The sequence below is a fragment of the Anguilla rostrata genome, chromosome 5, assembly GCF_018555375.3.
Source record: "Anguilla rostrata isolate EN2019 chromosome 5, ASM1855537v3, whole genome shotgun sequence".
Taxonomy (NCBI): Eukaryota; Metazoa; Chordata; class Actinopteri; order Anguilliformes; family Anguillidae; genus Anguilla; species Anguilla rostrata.
In genome coordinates this window covers 4903588-4920925 of record NC_057937.1, presented here as the reverse complement: position 1 = coordinate 4920925, position 17338 = coordinate 4903588, and the positions used below count along the sequence as shown (strand labels likewise).

Below are 17338 nucleotides of genomic sequence, written 5' to 3'. Positions count from 1 at the left end.
AATAATTTCAGCTCAATTCACCCGTTCGTTATCCTCGCAAAACAAGCAGAATTAGCTTCCTATATGCAAAAGAGAAGCAGCTGGGAATTCAGACCAGTAGGCCTACTCTCTGGTTGTCGAATGTGCATATTGATTGAAAAAGTAAGAGACTTCAGTGTAGACACGTTACGACACTTTAATACAGACGAAGTAGCCTCAAAATGAACCATCATTTTTCAGCTGTTCATAAATATGTTCTCGACAATATAAAAGAATGGCGGATTTTACTGTTAATCACAACACAAACATACAGACACAACTACTTTAATATGCCCTCACAAAACACATCTTATTACACAAAGATGAAGGTTTGTCTTGTGTCTTGTTCTTCAATGCGAAACTGTAGAGAGAGTCGCCATCTTATACAGAGACGTATCGTTTTCTTCACCATCCAGATCAGGTCAGGCTTCAATATGAAGCCGATTCTGAGGGGGAAAAAAACAAAACAAAAAGCAAAACTTTATTTTTCACCCATGTGACTTTTCAAGGAAACCACTTCACACCTATTGTGTTAATGGCGAGTGTTGCTAAGTCCAGACGACAAACACTTCCGGTACATGGTGTAGTGTATACCTATAAAATTCCAATATAATGGCAGACCTCTCACGTGGCAGCAAATACAGGAAGTGACATCACAGGAAACCAGTGAATAAACATGGTGGTGTTAAATACCTCAAGACCTCAATGCTGAAATAAACAGTGACCGGAACACAAAACAAAAGCACATCAGCAAATGAATGTTTTCCAGCAGTTCTATATTTTTTGTTAAAAATCAGGTAAACATGTTCTCACTTTCTGGTTCTCCCTGTTATGTATAACACTAAAGGCTCGTACACCACTAACATTTCCTCAGTCCCTATATAGCTGCACTAAAGTTCACAAGAACTGGAATGTATGTCTGTGTGGGGTGATGAAAGGGCAACTGTCTGAATAAAGTGACCTTGGGTCTGAGAAAGGTGCTATATAAATAAAAGCTTATAAATAATAGAGACAGACTGAAATCATTCAGTTGCTTTGTCACAGTGAAGACTTGAATATAAATAAGATTCAGTTAAATACCTTTAAGATATTTTTATAACTATTTTTATACATTTCTTACAAGGTGGTTCCCATGAGGTTTTATGAATCTGCAGTAATGAGCACATGCAAGCTCTCCCCCCTACTCCCCCACCCCCTGCTTATAAAACATACAGAAAGCTTTCATGGTGCTCTCATACAAAGCGTGGGCCTCTGGGAGATTTTTTTTCCCCTCAAGTTTCAGTACTTACGCAGTCTCTCTGGTTTCTCTGACTCCGGCTCCGACTCTGGGCCTTCGCGTACGGCGAGGTGCGAGACTACTCTCGTGGTTTCCGTGGAAATCGTCTGGGTGAAGCGTCAGTTCTACCTTTTACAGCCGGCTACGTGGTGAAGGGGAAACGTGATCCTGGAAGAGCGCTTGAAGCGAACGTCTCACTTAAAAAAAGTTTTCTCCCTTGCGACCGGAACGCCGTTTTCCCAACGATGATAAATGCGTGTAGTTTACATTCACTGCCTGACATGTTGATTAATGAGCTTAAAAAACACGGCCTTGTGAACAAAAATTCTGGGTCCCTCAGAAGAGAGACGCTCCACTACTCTCACAAAGTTATGAAATCATTTTTTTTAAATGTATTTTTTTCCCTTTATTTAAAAAAATTTCTAAAATGTACTTCTATAAATGAAACGAGGGCAGTGTCCCGATCGTTCATGCGTTGGGGTGCAGGACTGAGACGGTCGCCGCTCTAGCTGGGGTTTCTGGGATGGCGGCCCGCTTTGGCGACGGGACTCAGCAGCTTGAGCGTGCGCGGGGGGCCCGCCTCGCTCGGCGGCCAGCGCGTGGGCGGCGGCTGGCTCTTCAGGGTGCCGTTGGGCACGGCGGCGGCCTTGCTGTCGAACTCCTGGGGCTCCTGGGCGGTGCGCGAGAAGGTGACGATGGACACCATGTCCTCGCCGATGTCCACGGACGGCGAGCGTCGCCGGCGGCGGCACACCAGCAGCCGCCGCAGCGCCCGCTGGAAGTCGCGGTTGAGGAAGGCGTAGAGCACCGGGTTGATGGCGGAGTTGCAGTAGCCCAGCCAGGTGATGACCTTGAAGAGGAGCGTCACGCCGACGGGCGGCGGCCTCTGGCCCCCCCACCCGCCCGCCGCCAGCCCCACGTTGAGCACGAAGTAGGGCAGCCAGCACATGACGAAGACGGAGATGATGACGGCCATGGTGCGCGTGGCCTTGTTCTCCAGCTGCAGGTGGTTGGGCCGCCGGCTCTCCGGGTGGTAGTGCAGCTCCAGCGTCTGCGAGCCGATGCGCGTGGCTTTGAGCCGGGAGGCGCGGTAGATGAAGAAGTACATGGTGCAGGTGATGAGGAAGGGCAGGTAGAAGGCCAGCGAGGACGCCACGATGGCGAAGGCCCAGTTGGTGACGAAGACGCAGTCCTGGCGCGGGTCGTAGGCCAGGCCCGGGATCTCGTTCCAGCCCTGCATCACCGGCAGGAAGGAGATGAGGGAGGAGTACACCCAGATGGTCACCGTCATCACGATGCATCTGAGAGAGAGGGAGGGAGAGACAGAGGGAAAGAGGGGGTGAGGGGGTTGGGAGGGAAAGGAAGAGAGAAAGATGGTTAAGTCTATTATATCAATGTGCACAATGTACTTATGCTGTTTTCACCCGCAGGACACAAGCTGGATTAGAACCTGCATCTGCTGGAGAGATACTGTCAGAACCTGGCCCTGGCAGCGCATATAACAAAGGCAAAGTGAACCCAGTTTCGACACAGGAGGAACTTACGAGGTAGGAAAAAATGATGCATTACTATAATAGAGGTCGAGGAACTTTCATTTTTTAAAGACATGAAGAATAATGTTTATTACCTATTACAAACAACTTATTTCCCTTGAGAAAAAGAGCTGTATAATCCTATTCGAGGAAGAAGCAATGCCACAATATATTTCAGTCTGCAGGCAACCTGTCCCAGATTAGAGGCCTCCTGATACGTATACAAAGATAATAGTTTTCATCATTACATTTTTTAGTCATCTTATTTACTAGTACACTTTGCAAAAATAAAAAGCAATAAACCCAATGAGTAAACCTAATAACTGATTTTACATTTATTGAGAATCAAAAAATGTACACGGATAAATGAAGCATTTTAAGTTTTAGAGGAAAATAAACAGCATAGTTCCGTACATTATGGTTTTTTGAAAGTAGAGTGAACAATATGGACCGTTTCTGGAATTTCTAGCAGGCCAACCAGTATGCTTCTCTTCATTGTAGGGAATGAACAATGAAGCGAAAGACTAGTGACAGGTATGCAGTTGTGAAAATGAAAGAATATCAGGTATTCAGGTGTGGGAAGGAAATGAGATGAGGAGAGGGGTGGAATTACTGCGAGAGGAGCTTTATGGAGTGGCTCTGCGGGGGTAACATTACCCATGCAGCAGTGCCAGTGAGAGGCCTGTTATCTGCAAATTCGGCATACATTTACACGCGTGCAAAATCTCTCTACACGGGACGGATACACTTCAGCCCTCCATAATAACCAAATGCATCTTGATACTTTTCTGTAAAAGGGACAGAACAATTTAAAATACAGATAATTATTATTAATGGACTTCTCCCCTTTTGTTTTATTTAATATAATTTATTTTATTTATTTATTTTACACTAGTAAAGCAAAAGGAGGGGGGGTACGTGGACACAGCATTTACTCACTCTTCCCGAAACGTATGTGGAATTTAATGCCTTTGGAAGAGAGAATCAATAGAGCTGCACAGATGAATGACAGAGCTGGTTCACCCTGTGATTGGCTGCTATCCTTTCGTGGCATTGTCCAATCAGCAGGAGGGTCCGTCCACCTAATCCACCATTGGATGGCTTCACATCCACTACCCCAGACAGCACCAAATTAACAAGCTCTCCCATTCCGGGTTGCCTGGCAACCCAGCTAGGTAGTATTTTTTTTTCTTTTTTTTTTTCCTCCCCACACACCCAGCTCTAAAAAGGAGAAGACACTCAAGGGGAATTTTGAAAATTATCACTTTGTTAGTGCCTTATTAAAATGCTTCCTCCATGTTGCTCTGCATTAAATAATCATTTGACTTTTCCTTTGTCATTAGTACAGAAAGCATCTTGACACAGAAGGTAGAATTAGGAACTAAAATATGTGGAGTTGTCCTCTGAAAGGCTGATTCACTGGGTAAATTGCCGTGCCATTTTTATCAGTCTGGACAGAATGATGGCGCAAGTTCCTTGGCACTGCCGTATAGCAGAAACTCCCACCCCCCACTTCAAGCAGCTGCTGTAATGGTGCTTGACAGTCTGTCTCCCATTTACTGTACTGCCGGTCTGCACCTGGAAAAGAAAAAAAAACATCCACGGAGGAAAGTGCCTCCTCGCTCCAAAGGTTCACTCGAACCTGAGTGTTTTTGACAGGGGTAGTCGAGGGGCGTCCTCAGCCTTGTTATACGGGCGGTGCTGGAAAATGGCGGTAATTAGCCGCACTGGCGTGCAGGAGATCCAGGCTGCGGTCGGTGGGTCCTCTGGAACATCCATGGGATTTTAACCCGGAATTTAAGGCCTGAACTGGTTCCACTAATTGAGCTTCTAATTGGACGTTATGACCGCCGACGACAAAGAGGGGATGTAAACTTGGAAGGGGGGTTTGTTCTGTTCTGCCCTCCCCATTAAAAAAAAAAAGGTCATCGTCCTTTTAAATATCTCTTCTGATTACATTGGAATCTTACTTGGCGCATCCTTGATTGGACACATTTACATTCGGATAACAAGCGTTCTTGATTATGTATACAAGCCCAGAGGTTTTATAAATTCCAGAGGTATTCATTGCGATTCAAAATGCGTTGAGTTTGTGGTCTCTTAGACAAAGCAATTTAAAAATATCTTGGCATGTATTAAATATTCATCACCTCAGTAACTCAATAATCATCGAACAGAGAAAGCTGTGACACAATAAAACTGCTGTATTGGGTGGGACCCGCTTGGTCCTTTCTTAGGAACTTGTCTTCTAGTTATAAACATAATTCATTTTCAAGAACCTGCTGTATTAATATCATACTATATTAGGTGTGTGTGTGTGTGTGGTACCTGGAGCGAGACATCCTCTGGAGTAAGTGATGGGTTGAGGTGTGTGTGTGTGTGTGTGTGTGTGTGTGTGTACCTGGAGCGGGACATCCTCTGGGGGTAGTGGTGGGGGGAGATGACTGAGCAGTACCGGTCCAGGCTGATGAAGCAGAGGGTGACGATGGAGGCGGTGCAGAACAGCACGTCAAACGAGATCCACATCTTACAGAAGGGCTGCCCAAACAGCCACATGCCCGTCACCTCATAGATTATACTGCAGAGAGAGAGAGAGAGAGACCTCAGATTATATTGCAGAGAGAGAGAGAGAGAGAGACCTCAGATTATACTGCAGAGAGAGAGGGAGAGAGAGAGACCTCAGATTATACTGCAGAGAGAGTGAGTCACCTCCCATTACACTGCAGAGGGTACTGTGGTGCATCACACACACACATGCACACACATGCAAGCACGTACACACACTACACTCATGTTCACACAAATTATTCATACATTGTTTATTCATGATTTTAAAAAAAAAAAAAATCTAAATCTGAGCAGTTTTTACCCCACCACACGTTCCACATACATGTACAGGTAGCATGTTTAGGCGTGTAGCATGTTTCATGTTTAAAACAAAAGGAACATGCCTAAGTAGTCACCCTCATTATGAGTGCATACACCTTTTACCCTCCCCTTCTTAACACATGTTCTAATGTGGCATAAGATGTTTTCTAACATTGCAGCCTGATTGCATGTACTGTTGTAACTAACACGGCGCTGTGTTTGATCTCAGTGCTGTCCCTGGAAAGTGCATTATGTACAGAACGTATCCAGCGTTTGCCACCAGCTGGTCTAAACATGTACACTTCCTCCGTCGCCTCCAGCACTAAGAGGAAAAAAAAATGTCACAGCTTGTCATTTCCTCTCTCTGCTGTGCTCCCAGAGCCTGGATTTTAAACAGGAGCACCGTGCAGAGCCCAATCAAAAAAAAACAAAACGCGTCTTCATCCTAAACTTTATGGAGGGCTTTGCATTGATGTTCCTAGCATCAGTGAGTAAACACCATTTGAAAACGCGTCAGGCCCCCATTGTAATCATCAGTGGACTGCAGATGAATTTGCTTGCTGGCTGGGTTGTGTAGTTCTGGAAGCCCCCCTCTTGGGGGCGCCCTGTTAGCCGACTGTCGTGGGCATCCTTTTAGCCAGCTGATCACCAGGCAGGCCACTCATGCACACCCACAGACATGCATACACCCACACACACCCCCCCGCCCACACACACACACACACACACCCCTCCCCACACACACACACACACACTCTCACACGTGCATACACCCACACACTCTCACATCCACACACACACTCACCCACACACCCCCCCCCGCCCACACACACTCACACACCTCACACATCTCTCTCACACACACACACAGACACCCCCCCCACACACTCACACACACACAGACACCCCCCCCCCCACACACACACACACACACACACCCCCCTACACACACACACACACATGCGCGCCAGGCTCACCTGAAGGGCATGACCAGGCAGGCCACCAGCAGGTCGGCCATGGCCAGGCTCATGATGAACATGTACGTGACTGTGCGCAGCCGCCTCTCCACGATGGGGCACACGAACACCACCGTGTTCCCCAGGAAGGTCACCAGGTCGATCAGCGTCAGCAGGACGCCCACCGCCACCTGGGAGGGCGCCACCTGCGGCCCCGCCCAGCTCTGGTTGGGCCCCTCCCCCTGGGGCAGGGACGAGGACACGGACAGGTTGGCCGGGAGGGAGGTGATGTTCTTCAGGAAGAGGCTCATCGTGTCTGTGAGAGAGGACATGAAGTTAGTACACACAACATACACACACACTCACACACACACACACCCATTCACTAACACACACACACTCACACACATTCACTAACACACACAAACACCCAATCACCCACACATTCACCTGGACAGACTCACCCATTCACAAACACACACACACACATTCACACACGCATTCACTAACACACACTCTCATGCACACTCACAAGCATACACTCACACACAGACACACTCCCACATTTGCGATACACTCATACACACCACACACGGACACTCACTTGTGTGCATACACACATACGCTCACACAGACCACAGACACACACACACACACACGTCTGTCTCAGAGAACACACTCATGTTTGTGGGCTGGATTCCCTGCAGGGGGGTTGCCACTGTATTCTAGAGAAAGGTCATTCTGACTTACTTCAGTTCAACATTCAGCTGTATTAATTAAATATAGAAATATGTATAGAAACATGTATATTTAAAAAAATCAAGTAATTTGTGCAGGTTGTTGCAGAAAAAATTGTCCCCAGAATGCATGAAATGAAATGCATTTGTACTCTACTGTGGGCTAACAGATTTTTAATTAACCACTCTGTTCCATTTGTGATAAAACGGCTTTTGCTCAGCAACAAATATTATCGAAATATCAATTATAAGCCTTTCATTTTAAGGGAGGATTTCAACACGCACAAATCACATCGAACGTGTTTCATGCTTATGAGTTTGGAAATGCAGGCCTGGTCGCATGTCGCTGAAACAACTCGTTCATATTAATCATTAATAACATGAATATTATCTTTTTGGAGCCCCCCCCCGCACTTATACCAGCATGTGTCAAAATTTCATGACTTCATAAAATCTAAATTTCATATTATACAGTCTTAAAAAAAAAAAACATATATAAGGACACAATGAACAGAAGTACGGGACATGGAGCTAATTTGGGCACATTGTGGAGGAGAAAGACTTAGCGATCGCTACATGTCTAGGCTGCAGGAATTAATTCCAAGAGTTCTTCTGGAGCGGGTTTGAAATTGGCTTTGGGACAGAAAACAGAGTGGTAACAGTTGGAGGGATCGTTTCACGAACGCCACAAGCGTCAGTTCTGGGACCTGTTGCTCTTCCTCGCTTGCATAGATGGTGTGGTCTGGGTATGTAAAATTTTAAGTCGCAAATTAGTCAAATTTTCAGATGATAAAAACTCAGTGTTTGAGCAAACAGCAGTTCGAAACGTATCGCAGTACTCCAAGGAGATATTTAGCAGAATCCTCGTGTGGGTGGAAATTTGGCTAATGACATTCAGCAGAGCTAAATGTCAGGCTCTGCGTGTGGCCAATGAGCATGTAAGGCACGAGTACTTTAATGGAGTTAAAAATTCGGGTGTGCTCAGTTTGAAAAAGTCTTGGCAGTAGTAGTTGATCAAAATGGTTTAGGATATTGATTTCTTTTTTTTTTTCTGCTGCTGTATTATGTAATATTGGTGAGACAGATTTTCAGTGTATTAGAATCCCTGCAAGTACTACTGCTACTACTACTGTTACTGCTACTACTACTAATACTGCTACTACTGTTACTGCTACTGCTGCTACAAATATTACTACTACTACTACTGCTGCTGCTGCGGCTACTACTACTGCTACTAGTATTACTAGTACTATTACTACTGCTACTACTGCTGCTGCTGCTGCTGCTACTACTACTACTACTACTACTACTACTACTACTAATAATAATAATAATAATAGTAATAATAAACCCCAGCCAGTGCCGCCATTTCGCAAGTCTCTCGCTCTCTCTCCCCCCGCGTCGTACTTGTTTATCTCTAACTCATTTGATTGGCTGCTATTTTGCTCTCCCATTTGCCTCGGCAGGCCCGCTAATGCGTCGGCCGCTGCGGTCCCTGCCGGCCCGTGCCCGGCCCATTTAATGCGTTCGCAACAGAATTCCATCCAAGGCTCTACTTAAGCTGCCACAGTCCTGCGCTGTGTGTGTGTGCTTTTTTCCCCTTACCTCTAAATTGAAAACCAATTACCCATCAAAACAAATAGGCACAGCAAGCCGGGTCTAAATATATATACTACGTGCGCGCAAAAACACTCTCTCCTTCCCCCGTGCCGCCCAAGGTCGGCCTTCAACATTATGCGGAAATGTTTTGACCTACATTTGCAACGGAGTCGTATCATTCCCAGTCATGCTGTGACTCAGCGGTTTCTCAACACCATTAGCAAACATTACTTCACATCGCTACGCATTTTTACAATTTAGACCAACGCTTTAAACAAAAAAAAATGTAATAAAAAAACAGCTCAGTCCGATGTCCTCTGCTGTCTTACGCATAAGCATCTCATGACTAATACTAGCAATGCGCTCTGGGCACAGGGGTTATAGTAGCTAAAACAGCTTCACCATTAAAAGTAAAAAAAAAAATTTTTTTGTTGTTATTCATGCAGATGGCAGACTACTTCCGTTTATGCAGTATCCTGCAATACTTATATACGGCTGCTATTCGAACACTCGACGGAAGTATGCAGGATGAAGTATGATTTTATTGAGAATAGATAGGTCTGGTCCTGGATGCTGATTGGTCAACCAGGCTTCTCGGCAGTGCTGATATAGTCCTGATACAACACTATTGAATATTAATACATCATTTAATTCCCTGCAACTTCCAATAATATGAAAGTTCAGGATATTTAAAGAGCAGCCTGGAAGCACTGTCTGCTGTCGAAGCTGTGAGAAATTAAGTGCATCATATTCAGCTGAAGGGTCCAGGGCTTCAAAGCAAGGCTGTCCGGTGTTTATTGATCAGTGGAGAAGAAAATAGCCGTCAACTTCAAAACAACAAAGAGCGAAATGATTAATATTCTACATGAATGCTCAGTTTGGAAAATGCTACTCTTGTTGCCTAGTGACCAAATAACTTTGGTCTGCAGGACAGTTTGTGGAGTTTTCAATTTAAAATGGTCTTTTCTTATTTTTTTCTGAGCCTAAGGATATCTGCGAACGGCTCCATTTTTATGAAATCGATATGGAACTTCAGCCCCTGTTATGGAAAGAATGATCCTGCCTTCAAACTCATCTCAAACTCATTGAAGAAGAGCCTCTGTGAGCCTTTGCAGTTTAGTTTCTTTGCTCACCTTCATGAGTCAAGGTGAACAGTAAAAAGAAGGGGGTGTACAGTCTTATCCAAAAAAAAAGGCCAGCGTGGGTGCTGGTTTGCCCCCCCTTCTACTCATCAAGGTCTCGATTGAAGACCACGCTAGTTAGTTCATCGGTTGAATCAGGTGTCGCAGTGCTGTGCTAAAACACCGGCGCGTTTTCGAACGGGACTTCAATTTATAATGAACATTCTTTTCGTGCATCCATTCCAACATAAAACAAAAGCCAAGTGAACGAACAAGTAGGTGTGCTCCTGAGGCAGTGTACGTGGCCATTAGCTGTGGGGACAGTGTCTAGCGGAGAGGGTCCCACTGGTTTTCAGTCCCTAATCAGGGACCCCCTTATACCTTGTCGGTGCCCGGTGAGTCATCACGTTAGCGGCGGTTCGTGGCTTGGGGCTGGAATGGGTCAGTGGACACAACAAATGTTTCTCCTTGTCCTCGTTCCAAATTTTCCTCCAGTGCCTCTCAGTGATCTTTGTGATTTGCCAGGGCCCTATTTTCGATGAACCCAAAGTTAGGAAAATAGCCTCATTATCAACTGTGGGGGGGAGGAAACAAAGAAATGGAGGGACCTGCTACGTCCAAACAGAAAATAATAAAATCAAATAATTAAATAATTTCTCTGAAATAATAAAAAATCCCCTTTCCCTGCTTATACAAGCTGAGGTTCCGGTGGTACAAAAGATCTCATTATTTGTACTGGATGATTTAAACTCCCTAAAAGTCAACCGGCAGGCGAGAGCAGCTGCTTCAGTGAATCACCGGTCCCTTTGTTACAGTAAGAACAGGGGAAAGGTGAGTGGGTAATTTGAAGCTCATTTGGAACTGAACTACGATAATGGCTTGTTACCTCTGTACCTGCATATCATACTAACCGCAGTTTTATTCAATTACCTTATTGCCAAATATTGTACAGTGGGTATAAGGTAAAGCACCTCGCTCAGAAGGCATATCGGCAATGTGAGATAAAAATGGAGACCCAGCTCCCGGGCTCCACGTCTGAGTTTCCCGTTTTGAATTCAGAAGGTAATGAGGGGGAAAACCGATTCGCTGCACACATTTTGTCTGATTCACAAAACTGAGGAAACGCAGAACAGTGAAGATCACAATTATGGACGTGGAGCTTGTTCCGAATGATTAGCCAGCTGAAATGCTAAAATGCAGCGGCAGGTTTAAAAAAAAAAAAAAAAAATTTATCCTTTTTTTTTTTTTTTTTTGCCTTTGTCATAACGCACAGCGAGCCGTCTCATCCTTTCTCCGTGATGCTTGGCGAGACAAGCGGATGATCAAAGCCTCGCCAAATTTCTTTAAACGGAAAATACTTCAGTTGCTCGGCCCCTTCGCTTGCACCTGATGCCACGAAAAAGCAATCTGAGTATTTCAACACAATGAAAACGCACAAAAGCCCTCGTGTGGCACTCAGAATGCTAATATCCCGGGCTAAAAAGCCCGAACCAAGATGAGCAGGCACATGAGAATAGGTGAGTGCGTTGAGAGCAAATTTATCTGGCCCCCGTTGTAGCCGCAGCTTTTGGTTCGCCGTGCGATTGGACACACGCTATTGGGCAACAAGAGTGGAGCTGGCTCCTTTGATTGGCTAGCTTGGTCCTTAGCCGAGCAGGCTAATTGAATCAGTAGAGTTTACAGTAGAGTTTAGCAACATGAGTTTGCACATCTGCAGCAGACTACGCCATCGTGCCTGGAACACCTTAAGAGTTGTTACTAGTTCCCTTAGTCAGGGGCCCACTGGTTTTAGTGGGAGCTAACTCCACTCTTATTGCTCCTCTATGGGGAGATTTAACACTGTTGGACAGGGGTGGACAAGGAAGGGCCGGTGTAGTGTATGACTGTGTCCTAATCACCCTCCTAACTACTGGGGGCTCAAAGTATGAGCCAAGCATGCTGTGCACTGTTTAGTGTGCATTCTTTTAGTATGCAATGGGCAGTACAGGAAAATTATCCTCCAGACTATTTCCCAACTGTACTGTGGAAGTGTGATAAGGTGTCATTGTTGTTGTTCAAAGAACATGTCAGTGAAACTGCACCTTGTTTTTAAAGCGAAGCTGCGTGTCATATTTATCTGCCCAAACTGGTTGTTTACTTCCTGAAAAGTATACTCTTGAGTATACTCAGTGAAACCCTGGAAATTAAGTCTCGCTAGCTACTAGCAGTGAACTGAACTGACTGTATACGCTATGCGCTAGTTAGCGGTATCACCACAGAAGGTCCAGTCAGGCCCAGCCCATTAAGTACCCTGTAGGTACTAAGGAGGACCTTAAAGTGACAGTTCAACCTAAAGTGAAATCCCCCATCTTACCCAACTGGGAGAGGGCAGCTAGTTAACAAGTTTCTAATGAAAGTGAACCATTTTAACAGGTTATATCATAACGCGCAGGCTATGGTTCACGGTCTCTAATGACTGCATTGATATTTATTCTGATATTTCAGAGATATCGGACATTTTGATATTTCCAAGCAGGAGCTTGGACTGCGAGTTTAAAAATGGATCCCTTCTGGGATCAGAGGCCCCTCAGAGGCAGCCGGGTCCCAGCGATCAGATGTACTGGAGGACCGAAAATGTCCAGTGAAAAGCAAAAAATTCACTCCCAGGGGAAATTAGATTTCAAATTTAGAGGTGAACTCACTTGAGTGCGTTTTCATTGATCTGCTCATGCAGGCCAAATTGTTGATAAATGTTAGTGCAGCGCTCATTTAAAGTATATTTTATTTGTCTGAGTTTATGGATTTAGATCGCATTTATGATATTATAGAACTCGGCGCCTAGTTGTCGTCTTTGTGAGAAACATTGATGTATGTTTTTATGCTTTTATGCTTCCTTGGGCATGCCTCTCTCGTAAAAGAGAGTCTTTTACCTTGTTAAATGAAGGCTTAATGAAAAATAATAATCAGAAAGAGACTGGTCTTACGTACTAGTGCTGCCACCCCAATTTTTTTGCTGATTAAATCACAACCTAGACCCACAAAATTTAAGACACAATTCGCTAGCCTTTAACACCCTTTTTTGGGGGGTGGGGGGGTGGAGGTTGGGGGTTGAATACAGAAGTTGGCTCACTAGCTTTTTCCGGTTCAGGCAGAAATAAGTGGCTTGTTTAAAGCCGTCTCTGATTCGATTGCTGCGGCGGTGGTGGTGGTGGAATAGGAATTTTAATTTGCGAGGCGCTGACATCTCTATCTGCATTTCCTACAGTTTCTGTTTATTCATCTGGGGGAAGGAGAAAAAAAACATCAGAAGCCCGTGAATGCAAATGATTGTAGCTATTTTTGTTCCTTTATCCAGTTTTTTTTTTTTTTTAAATGATGCATTTTATTTTGCATTCTGCAATCCCTCAGCAAGTTCTGGCAAGCATCAGACAAACGAAGATTTGACATCCTGTCCTGTTTCTTTTTTTAAACCAACTGGCACACATTTATGGTGTAACTGTCCTGCAGCAACTCAAATTCAATTGAAATACTTTATATTAAAAAAGAGGTCAGGGAACAACTTATTTTGATTAGAGATTAGTTTACACTTTACCAATTGTATACATCATGTGACACCCATATATTATGTATAAATTATATTATAAATTATATTAAGTGGTGACCAGATTACTCTGCTGAATGCAGCTTTTTTTTAAGCTAATGGATGAGCGATAATTTAAAACAGCTTGTTAATTAACGGGAAAACACGCTGCTTTTCGATCACGCGAGCCATCAAATGGCTTCGTAATAATAACAGAATGAAGGGAAGCACTCTTCACTTCCCCATCCAGAGCTCAATACCTGGCTCTCATTATCCGGCACTTCACCTTCTGTAATGGCCGCTCGCTGAATCCTGTGGTACCGAGACCCCACTGCACTGGGAAACTGGAACGGGAAGTTCTTCAGGGTTATGCATGCAAGTTATCTTTTAACCAGTTATCGCCTGGCTCACTCAGACAATTAGCTGGATACGCCATTTTATTTCACTTTGTAGATTAGACCATGGCAAAAAAAAAAAAAAAAAAATCATGCAGGTGAAAAAATAAGAAAAAAAAAAATCTCTGTGCATCCTAGTTTTCATTCCAGACACAGCCGACTGCAACCCCCCAAATTTTAATGAGCTGTTAATTGTTCCTAATTAGACAATGTCTCGTGTGGGATGATTTACGCTTGGAAGGCCACGCTGCCAAATTCATGCCTTGAATAAATGGCCCATATTCAAACCCCAGCGCCTTCAATCAGCATGTTCCATTGGCTTTAATTTTACGTGATAATTTGCCATAGAGCAAATTAGGACGTTAACATTTTTGCTGAAAGATGATCTTATAGGCTTATAGATCTTATAGAAATATAGGCTAATCATTCTAAGGGGAGGGGGTTTGCGAGTGTCTGTCTTTATGGTTTATGTGTGTACGCTATACAAGAGTTTCTCATTCTCCCTCCTTTTTAGTACCTTTTGTACTGTTCACTTACGCATGGAAATTGAAAAATTGTCAAATTGAGCTGAAGAGTACAGGTAAACTGGACATCCATTTCGATCAGGAATCAAAAGATCTTTGTCCTTGAGTAACCGACAACCTTGTCTTCGACAGTTAAATATCATATCGGGTTAAATATCAAGATCAGAGATCAATGATTGGAGGTCTTTAACTCGTTTGTAACCACTTGGAGTCGGATCTCTTTGCTTTTTATATACAAATGCAGACGACGGTTTGTCCTCCACCTGTGGGCGCAACAAGTAAAGCATTTTTTACACGTTTTAATTAATTTTTATTATCAGATTGTGGCTCGGTGCACAAGAAGTAAAGTGACGGATTGTGTTACAATTTACGGTAGGTTATTGCAGTCGGACTCAGAGACGGCTGCATTTGACATTGCAATTTTCATTTTTGAATGCAAGCGGTACGCCATCTGTCATGTCAAACGAAAGGCTGTTCAGTTTTTGAAGCACTTCACACAACAAATACAACAAAACGGCTCGACGCATCCGATGAATGTAGCCCCGTGCCACCTCAGCCTTTTAAATTTTATTGATCCTGTAGAATTTCAGCTTTAATTGAGTACCCTTCGCTTATTTTTCGGGTCCTCTTTGCTTTGGCAAGTTTGAAAATATGACCTTCTCGAAACTTTGAATACAATTACAGTGCCATAAAAATGCCAAGCTCGCGCAAGCAGCGTCGTCAGAAAGATACTGTCAGTCTCGTGCAAGCAAATCAATCATTTGACATCCAAGAAATATTTCCAAACGCTAATATGCTGTATACCTTTCTGTTAGGTCTGCTCCGTACCAGCGGTAACTTGGATTTAAGCGACCTTCCTTGCTGTAGCGCAGTCGGTGAAGTGTTCACAAAATTAATACCTTAGTAGTACACGCTCAATGAAAAAACGACAAGTTACTACCATCCAACTTATTTGTCAACGATAAATGTAAAAGTAACGTCTATGCGTTGATCACCTTAAGTGACAGATAAAAGATCAAAACTTGACGGTTTTTATCTGTCAGCGCCTATGCCAAAGCCATACATGCATGCTGTCCGTTTCAATGTAGCTCAAACCTCGTACTGTTTCTTACTCACCCGTTAGAGTTCTGCGGAAAGGTTCTTGATGTACCCTGAACACGCGTTAGGTTAAAGATGGCATCGTGCTCCTGCCTCACAGCTCAAATCTTAATACCACGAAGGATCGAGGGAGGAAAAAAAATCAAAGGGGATTCGGAGAAGCAGTGACACGGTCTACTTGAGTGATGTTCAACTACTTGATGAACAGCACTGACAAGTGCACATGCACCAGCAGAGGGACGGTTTCCAATGCTGTCAAGAATCCCACCACCTCCGCACGTTCTTGAACGAGGCGACAGGCAAGACAAAAAAATCCGTTGGTCACTTAGTTTTGAATGACCATACTACGTGATAAGGCAGGTCATTAGTAACACCACCCCACCCCTATTAATAAATAAATAAATAAATACATAAATAAATAAATAAATAAAAATGTACGCTTCTCTCTCTTAAAATATCCCATTTCATGTCACACTTGGCAACGTCACCACGAGATGGCGTTACAGTGACATAAAGGAATTTTGTGAAAACGAAGGAAACTATTGCGGTTCATTTTGTGTCCAAGCGGCAGGTGTTTTTTTTTTTTTCCAAGAATGTTTAAGGGTCAAAGGAGAACCCAAGGATATACGCAAAAAGAAACTACGGTCTTAGTTATTTTAGGAAGGCTGACATCAAGCAGAAAATTTAGTAGGGGTGGCTGCAGCCATTCCTTCCTACGTTCCTTTGTCTAACTCGCGCGCCAGGAGGAGAGATCCGACCGTGATCTGGCGCTAGTAGAATTATCTGCACCATGTAATGAAATTCGATCCATCTAATTAGGAGTGCAATACCGAAACCTACTGCATACTAATAGACAAATGAAAATAAAAGCGCTTAAGGAGTTTTTTTTAATTATTATTTTTTGGGCCCTCTACTTCACAGAAAGGACTCCCACAGTCGTGGGCCTCTTAGTGGTCCACAATCTCTCCCTTCTGCAGTGAACCTACAGCAGAATTGGACACTGACCACCATTTTCTTCCTGTAGCCGTGAGTGATCTGAGGTGACCTCCTTACCTAGACTTTGTCCCACCTCTTAGGGGGTCTTAGGGAACCACAATCCTGGTAAGATATCCTGGTATCATGTGTGTGTATATATATATATGAGGGATAATTGGTCTGTTACTCATAGCAGTGGTCATTATACAGAAATATCTGACCATTGGAGGCCTGAAGTGACCAATCAGAATCGAGCATTCAACAAAGCACACACACACACACACACACACACAGCTTTTGCAGTTATGTGATTGGCTGGGCAATCAGCCAATTTGGCATTCTGGATAGGGGCCAGATCTAAGGAAGGCCACCATGGCAATCTAAAGTCTAGTTATGTGTGAGTAGTTATTATATTTGTTTATTAAAAAAAGCTATTTATAACAGCCAAACTAAAACGTGAAGTTAACTTCCAACATAATAAAAACATAATCATCCATTTGTAGCTGAAACTTTCAGTTTCTTTTTATAGCTACATTCAGTTTTGAAGCAAATTAAAATTTTAAAAAATCAAGCACTTATAACACCTGGCAGACAGCGTCTTTTTTTTTTTTTTTTCAAACTGTAAGTCTTCTTGTGTGAAATCGTACTTCAGTTTTCTCCCAATTGTATTTTTTCACCTG

General features: G+C 43.8%; 1 protein-coding gene and 1 long non-coding RNA gene across 2 annotated transcripts in view; one reads left to right on the top strand and one right to left on the bottom strand.

Annotated features, from left to right (window-relative positions):
- LOC135254501 (uncharacterized) overlaps positions 1-17338 on the top strand; it is an 81510-nt gene that overhangs the window by 556 nt on the left and 63616 nt on the right. Inside the window, exon 2 of the long non-coding RNA XR_010329911.1 lies at positions 2725-2841. This is a non-coding gene — a long non-coding RNA (uncharacterized LOC135254501). The remainder of the gene's footprint in view (positions 1-2724; positions 2842-17338) is intronic.
- On the bottom strand, positions 156-15999 carry LOC135254500 (octopamine receptor-like). The gene is made up of 5 exons (XM_064334709.1): positions 15702-15999; positions 6672-6966; positions 5228-5404; positions 1308-2595; positions 156-464 (listed from the first exon to the last, which is right to left on the bottom strand). Exons 2-4 carry the CDS (start codon positions 6959-6961, stop codon positions 1800-1802), a joined length of 1263 nt encoding a protein of 420 aa, XP_064190779.1. The 5' UTR covers positions 6962-6966; positions 15702-15999; the 3' UTR covers positions 156-464; positions 1308-1799.

Bases quoted from the DNA above. Each gene is read 5' to 3' on its own strand.
- LOC135254500 (XM_064334709.1), bottom strand. From the start codon at position 6,961: ATGAGCCTCTTCCTGAAGAACATCACCTCCCTCCCGGCCAACCTGTCC. The intron at 5,405-6,671 runs GTGAGCCTGGCG...CTCTCTCTGCAG, and splicing joins TGCCTGGTCATGCCCTTCAG to TATAATCTATGAGGTGACGG. The intron at 2,596-5,227 runs GTACACACACAC...CCTCTCTCTCAG, and splicing joins CAGAGGATGTCCCGCTCCAG to ATGCATCGTGATGACGGTGA.